The following is a 7,953-nucleotide window of genomic DNA, read 5'->3' on the forward strand; positions in this document are numbered from 1 at the left end:
TGCCCCTCCACCCACTCCCATGCATGCACTCTGTCTCTCAAATCAATCAGTCGACATTTGAAACATACACAAACACAAAAACCTCCTTCTTTTTTCAGGGCCAGCAAGCAGAGAACTCAGCATACTGCATGCAGGGATTCCTCTCTCAAGGGACCCTTCCAAAATGGCCTCACCAACATCTAAAGAGCACACTTGAGTCCCTCTCTGCCACGCGCTGCTCCTCACCCAGGACCTCTGGCCTCCGAGTGGAGATCCTCAGGTTCTCAGCAGGGATGGGGACAAGCTGAAGCAGTACACGAGCCAGCTGCTTCCCAAGGTTGCCACCGCCAATGATGCCCACCTTTAACTCATCATTGGGAATGGCAGCAAGCAATCCAGTCAAAACACATCTGGAAGTTTGCTTCTCATGTAATGATTCTCTGGAGAATGAACATACAGATAGATAAATAAAGACACGTGAATTCTGTAGCGCTTCTTGTCAGCCTCCCACGTGCTCTGCTTTAACTTCCTCAGGTGATAGCCCGGTGGCACGGTAAGTACTTCAGAGACAAGGCATTCCACTTACATGCCACTTATCCAGTATTGCTAGGGAGTGAAATGTTCCTCCTGAGCGAATTTTCCACGAGGAAAATTTTCCAAAGCATACTCCTTCTTCAGGGTACCAAAACTTGTTTAAGACATTTTTAAATAAACACACTTTGTTGTTGCTGTTACATGTACCAGGCACTTCCCTCCTTCTTACACACAAGGTCTGAATATTTAACTGTTTGACTCAGGACTCTCATTATCAACGATCAACTGTTTATACATCATTCTGGAACACCGCTGGCCAGAATGACAGCCAGACAGCTGTCAGTTTTTTTTTTTAATTTTTATTTATTTATGATAGCCACAGAGAGAGAGAGAGAGAGAGAGAGGCAGAGACACAGGCAGAGGGAGAAGCAGGCTCCATGCACCGGGAGCCTGACGTGGGATTCGATCCCGGGTCTCCAGGATCGCGCCCTGGGCCGAAGGCAGGCGCCAAACCACTGCACCACCCAGGGATCCCCAGCTGTCAGTTTCATTGCTATCACGATAAGCATCCCCCTTTCCTACCATATGCCTACTCTTTCTAGTTTGCTATTTTACCTTTGCATACATCTCGGGTAACTGTTTTCAAACATATGATTTATAAAAGTAAGCGGTATATAAGGGAAAGCAAAACTGAGAAATTGAGGATTAAAAGTTTGAGGCCACTCTTTCTGGAGGTTCACTTACTGTTGGTTCTGGACATGTTTCCTTGGCCCAAGGTCAACAAAGTCTGACCTCTGAATACATAAGGAATTGTTTTCTGTGTTATACGACAATCTTAAATTTGTTCCCTGTTTCTGTTAAAAATTGGTCTGAAGCTCTGAAGTTTCCATATAAACGTCACAAGCCACATTCTATTTAAAGCTTCTCTCTAGGTTGAAAGGAAAGCATTTGGGATCCCTGGGTGGTGCAGCGGTTTGGCGCCTGCCTTTGACCCAGGGCGCGATCCTGGAGACCCGGGATTGAATCCCACGTCGGGCTCCCAGTGCATGGAGCCTGCTTCTCCCTCTGCCTGTGTCTCTGCCTCTCTCTCTCCCTCTCTGTGACTATCATAAATAAATAAAAATTAAAAAAAAAAAAAGAAAGGAAAGCATTTTCTCTGTGCCTGATCCTTCCAAATATAAAATGCCTCCTGGAAATGTCATATTTTGGTTTCTCACCGCTCACCTGGGATGCAACCAGGTTTATATGTATTCTTTTTTCTTTTTTTAAGATTTTATTTATTCATGAGAGACACAAAAAGAGAGAGAGAGAGAGAGAGAGAGGCAGAGACACAGGCAGAGGGAGAAGCAGGCTCCATGCAGGGAGCCCAGTGTGGGACTCAATCCCGGGTCTCCAGGATCACGCCCTGGGCCAAAGGCGGCGCTAAACCGCTGCGCCACCCGGGCTGCCCAAGGTTTACGTATCCTCTTTAGTCAACCAATCAGCAAACTCATTAAGCAGCCTGCCTCTTTGTGTATCTGCTGTATCTGTAACATTCTCAATTCATATCTGGTACCACCACCTAGGAGTTGATCTAATTTCAGAAAAAAATAGTCTGGGGGCAGGGGGCACTACCAATGTCCCAGGAGTAACTTGCAGCATTACAGGAGTCTGGGCTTAGGTACCTGGCTCTCACACTTTAAGTGTCTGAAGCCACATCGTACAAAACATCAGAGATCAGGACTAGACTGGGAGCTTTTTGCAAATCAGTATCCCTGGGTTTCATATGAGTCATCTGGCCTAAAGAACCCCCAAAGTTTCAGGTGGCTTTCCTATTAAGCAGAATTCCACTGTTAGCTTAGCTCCGAAAGGAAGAACCAACCTCATTTCTGGCCAACAGCCATAGGATAGTCATTGATAGCTGTGGAAAACAAGCTGGTGGTCCCAGTGAGTGAATGAATGGGTGAAGAATGTACTGATCACTTAATCCACCCACCAAAAGGAAATCACAAGCCATGCTTTGTTATGTAACCAAAACCAAGGGACTCTGGTATTCATTTCCCAGTGCCTTCAGACCAGCAGTGATAGACTGTGGGTTGAAAAGGTAAACGGATGCCTGGGTGGCTCATGGGACATCTGGGTGGTTCAGTGGTTGAACATCTGCCTTCGGCTCAGGGCGTGACCCCAAAGTCCTGGGATCGACTCTCACATTGGGCTCTCTGCCTGCTTTTCCCTCTGCCTCCTCTCTCTGTGTGTCTTATGAATAAATACATAAAATCCGAAAGAAAAGAAAAGAAAAGAAAAAGAGAGAGAAAGAAAGAGAGAAAGAAAGAAAAAAAAAAAAGAAAAAAAGAAAGACAACCCCGCCTCCCAAAGTTATCCTCCAATATAAAAAGGTAAAGTCATTTGGATTCTCCACAGTGAGATCTTCTCCATCTGCCTGACCTTGGAGACCCAGCTTACCTCAAATTACAGAGCAGCTTGCAGAAGAAGGTTGCATGGGCACAGGCCTTGATCATCAGCCCTCGAAAACGGCCCTGCAAATACAGCCAGCTGTGGTCTTCCTCTTGAATCCCATACTCAAACTGCAAGGACTCAAGGTCCTCTAGCATGTTCATTTCCAAGCCACTACCTCTGCAGTGACAGATACCAATCAGTTTGGCTCCCTGTCTTGGAAGATGAGGGAGTCTATGCAGGAGGGCATGTGCCCAAGTCACAGGCTCTTGTGATGGTGGGATTCAGCACCTCTCTCCTCCCACATTCTGCACTTTCAGTGTGAGTCCTAGATTCTTAGACGCTGACTGCCCATGAATCAGGAATTCCTGGATTCATGAAAAACCTGAACAAAATCCCAAAGTGTTCCTCCACATAGGCTACACGTACTTTTTTCAGCAGATGCCTTTACATTAGCAGTGAGTTTCACAGATGCTCGTTCGTTGGCCAGGACCTCCTCCCTTCAATTCCCTTTTAGGCTTTAGAAATAGGACTGACCATGTACAGCACACTTCAGAGGAACTCTTTTCACCAAACTCTGTGTTCCTCAAAGGATAGGAAAGAGCCCAAATTAAATAACATGGTCTTCGGTCTAGGGCAATGACATCTGGATTTTAGAAAATAAAGCCAGAGATATATAAGCCCGTTTATATATTTCTCTCACTAACCAAACTGAGAAGGTGGCACTACTCAGTACTTCTGGCCCTGGAGAGTAAGAACTACATTTCCAGGGAGAATTACCCAAGAAAGTTATCATTGTGACTCCTTAGCTACCAGATTACTTCAGTCTCTGAGCCTTAAAGGGGCCAGCCTCACACAGAGGTTTTCAGACCTGCCTCATGAGGACAGGAACTCTTTCCACTACTTCATTTAAAACAAAACAAACAAACAAAAAAAAACCCTATTTATTTGAGGTGGGGGGAGCACAGGGAGAGGGAGAAGGTCTCAAGCAGATTCTCTGCTGAGTGTAGAGCCTGACCCGGGGCTTGATCTCACAACCCTGAGATCATGACCTGAGCCGAAATCAAGAGTCAGACATTCAATCAACTGAGCTACTTAGGTGCCCCTTTCCACTACTTCTAGGAGGACTACAAACAGGGATGTATGAGATCCTCCTTTTCCTAACAGAAGGTTCTGGGCTTCTAGATTTTTCCCAGACTATAATATCATAGAGATCTCGGCACTACTTAAGGAGTTATTTTCCAAACTACTTCTTTTTGAATTCAAGACAACAATGAATAAGATAAGTTCTGGAGATGTAATGTATACCATAGTGATGATAGTTAATTATACGATATACCTGTAATTTGCTAAGAGATGTACTCACCACATACACACATAAAAGGTAACTGTGTGACATGACAGACATGTTAATTAACTGTGGTAATCATTTCACAATATATATCAAATCATGTTATACACCTTAAATATATACAATTTTTATTTCACTTTTAATTTTATACAATTATAACTCAATAAAGTCGGGGAAAGAATCAGTGATATTCAGAACTTTATTTTATTATAGCAATGGCAAAATTGGTAACAGAAATCAAAACTACTGAAATCTACCTTTTTGGAAAGTAATCTCTACACTCCACATGGGGCTCAAACTCAGGACCCTGAGATCAAGAGTCACTCTATGGACTGAGCCAGCGAGGCAACACTCTAATCCACTTTTTAAATTAAAAAAAAAAAGAAATGAGGTGAGGTCAAACTCACATAACTTAGCCATTTAGAAGTGAACAATTCAGTACATTCACAATACACTCATATCCACGACTTCTATCTCTAAAACATTTTTATCTTCCTGACCAAAGGAAACCCCATATGCATTAAGCAGTCACTCCCCACTTGCCCACCACCCTCCTCAGCCTTTGGCGCCACAAATCTGCTTTTTGTCTCTGTCTCTGTGGATTTACCTTTTCTGGATGTTCCACGTACACGGAACCATATAATACGCAACATTTCATGTCTCTGGCTTCTCTAATCCCTTTCATAGCAGGGCTGTTTTTAATTTTATCTTTAACTTAAATTCAAATTAGCTAACATACAGGGCAGCACTGGTTTCAGGAGCAGAATCCAGTGATTCATCACCCACATATAAACCCAGTGCTCATCCCAACAAGTGCCCTCCTTAATGCCCATCATCCATTTAGTCCATCCTCCACCTACCTCCCCTCCAGCAACCCTCAGCTTGTTCCCTATAGTAAAGGTCTTTTATAGTTTGTCTCTCTCCATTTTTCTTATTTTTCCTTCCCTTCCCCTATGTTCATCTGTTCTGTTTCTTAAATTCCATATATGAGTGAAATCATTTGTCTTTCTCTGACTTATCTAAGTATAATACATTCTAGGTTCTACCCATGTTGTTGCAAATGGCAAGATTTCATTCTTTTTGATCATAGAGTAATATTCCATTATATATGCACACCTTCTTCTTTATCCATTCATCAGCTGATGGACATTTGGGTTCTTTCTATAATTTGGCTACTGTTGATACTGCTGCCATAAACATTAGGGTGCATGTGCCCCCTCAAATGAGCATTTCTAACCCTCTGGATAAATATCTGGTAGTATAATTGCTGGGTCATAGGTTAGTTCTATTTTTAACTTTCTGGGTAATCTCCATAGTGTGTTCCAGAGTGGCTGCACCAGTTTGCATTTCCACCAACAGTGCACAAAGGTTCCCGTTTCTCCACATCCTTGCCAACACCTGTTGCTTCCTCAGTTGTTAATTTTAGGCATTCTGACAGGTGTAAGGTGGTATCTCATTGTGGTTTTGATTTGTATTCCCCTGATGAATGACATTGAGCATATTTTCATGTGTCTGATAGCCATCTGGATGTCTTCTTTGGAAAGAGGTCTATTCATGTCTTCTGCTCATTTCTTAACTGGATTGTTTTTTGGGTGTTGAGTTTGATAAGTTCTTTATAGATTTAGGATACTAACCTGTTATCCAATATGTCATTTGCAGATATCTTCTTATTCCACTGGTTGCCTTTTGATTTAGTTTCCTTTGCTGTGCAGAAGCGTTTTCTCTTGATGAAGTCCCAATAGTTCATTTTTGCTTGTTTCCCTTGCCTCCAGAGATATGCCTAGTCACATCTTGCTGTGGCCAAGGTCAAAGAGGTTGCTGCCCGTTTTCTCCTCTAGGATTTTGATGGTTTCCTGTCTTACATTTAGGTCGTTCATCCATTTTGAATTTATTTTTGTGTATGGTATTAGAAAGTGGCTCAGTTTCATTCTTCTGCACGTCACTGTCCAGTTTTCCCAATACTATTTGTTGAAGAGACTTTCTTTCTCCTGTTGGATATTTTCCGGCTTTGTCAAAGATTAGTTGACCATCAAAGGAGGGCTCTTATGTCACTCTCAATCTTAGCACTTGAAGTAAAGAGCATGGAAGTTCTTATCAAATCTGAGAAAACACTTCCTTTGATCACAACATTCAGTAGGTAATCCTAATGTTGCATGTGATGTTATTGTTCTGAAGAAAAGAGAAGTTCAAAACCTCCCTGCTCAGCACGACCATGCAGCACTGGTTAACCTGTACAGGTGTGGACTCTAGGCCCATCCTTCACTAATATATTCTCAAAAATGCAGATCCAGTGGTTGTAGCTTTGTAACATGTCAAGTTGGCTAGGCTGAACTACATTTTCCAGAACACTCTTCCCTGAATGTTTCCAGTCAGGGTGTGCCATAGAGACTTTGTGCAAGACTTGGAAGTCTGAATTGAAGCAGCATCCAGTTTGTGTTGATGCTTGCAAGGTCAGGGCAGGTACTCTGTCTGCTAGTGACCCTGTTGGTGTGCAGCAGCAGTTGGACCTACAATCGCTACAACTTCCCCTGGATCCTCCTACAGCTTCTCACACTCCTGGGCCAGGTTTGTGTTCAGTTCCTTGACAAAGGCCACCAGCTAGCTTTGCCTTCAGGACACCCACTTCCTTGACATTGAGGGTAGTGAGAACTGACATGGGCTCCTCTCCATCCTCCTGGGCTCCATCTTGTCCTTGCTTTCCCTCACATTTTATCTATCTTTCCTTCCCCACCGCCCACCCTGCGGATAGGGAGCTCTACCACCAGTTATGAAGACAAACTTCCAGAGACTGTTTAACAAACAGCTATACTTGAGTAAGGGCAAATCCATGTAATGAATTCCACATATAGACAGATGACATACTCCTAGTGATTCTGCTTCTCTGAGTGAACCCTGATCCACTAATAAAATCACCATGGTTTGCTGGACGATCAGCCAATAACTTAAGCACAATTTAGCAAATTAAACTCCTGTTTCTTCAACAGCCAGAGGGATGCTTAAGGAAGGAACAATTATGAAGGTATCTGGAATTGCAAAGTGGAGGAGTAAGAGATGAAGTCTGATCACCTTAAAGCAGAGTTTCTCGGCATTTGCATTAATGACATTCTCGACAGGATAATTCTTTGTTGGAGGGGGCTGTCCTACATTGTAGGATGTTTAGCAGCATTCCTTGTTTCTACTCACCAGATACTAGTAGAACCCACTGGTTGTAGCAGCAAAGTGTCTCCAGATTTTGACAGGGGTCTCCTGGGGGCAAAACTGTCCCCAGTCGAGAACCACATGCCTTAAAGCATGCTATAGGCCTCTATACATCTTTTCATCTACCACTTCATTCATCCACAGGAGTGTAAAATTCTACAAGCTCTCAGAGAAACATACCCTCCTATGACAGGTTAAGATAGTGAGTCCAGGAAGAGAGGGATTCACCCAACATCACACAGCTTATCAACAGTAGAGCTAGGACAAGAGGCCAGGTTTTTTGTCTCCCAGCTCAGTGCTCCCTGTTAACCGCACAGCCATACTTTGCCATAAACACCGTTACTCCATGACTTATGTTGACAGACTACTGAATGCAGTCACTGAGGCAGATTTGCAGTGGTCCCAAGAGACAGGGCAATTATTTCATTGTTCTTCACAAAACAACTAGGAGGGAAAGA

The 7,953-nt window shown here is 43.4% G+C and overlaps 1 protein-coding gene across 4 annotated transcripts in view; it reads right to left on the reverse strand.

Annotated features, from left to right (window-relative positions):
- The window catches only part of NOXRED1 (NADP dependent oxidoreductase domain containing 1), a 30,951-nt gene that overhangs the window by 22,108 nt on the left and 890 nt on the right, over positions 1-7,953 (reverse strand). The window contains exons 1-3 of one of the 4 annotated variants that reach the window (XM_038545415.1): positions 3,376-3,724; positions 2,956-3,029; positions 226-419 (exon numbers count right to left, since the gene is read on the reverse strand). In XM_038545415.1, coding sequence (XP_038401343.1) covers positions 226-419; positions 2,956-3,011 — 250 coding nt within the window. In that variant the 5' untranslated portion in view covers positions 3,012-3,029; positions 3,376-3,724. Of the gene's footprint in view, positions 1-225; positions 420-2,374; positions 2,432-2,955; positions 3,726-7,953 lie in introns of those variants that run through there. The other 3 variants (XM_038545414.1, XM_038545413.1, XM_038545416.1) reach the window with 3 other exon arrangements.

The sequence above is a fragment of the Canis lupus genome, chromosome 8 (genome assembly GCF_011100685.1).
Source record: "Canis lupus familiaris isolate Mischka breed German Shepherd chromosome 8, alternate assembly UU_Cfam_GSD_1.0, whole genome shotgun sequence".
Lineage (NCBI taxonomy): Eukaryota > Metazoa > Chordata > Mammalia > Carnivora > Canidae > Canis > Canis lupus.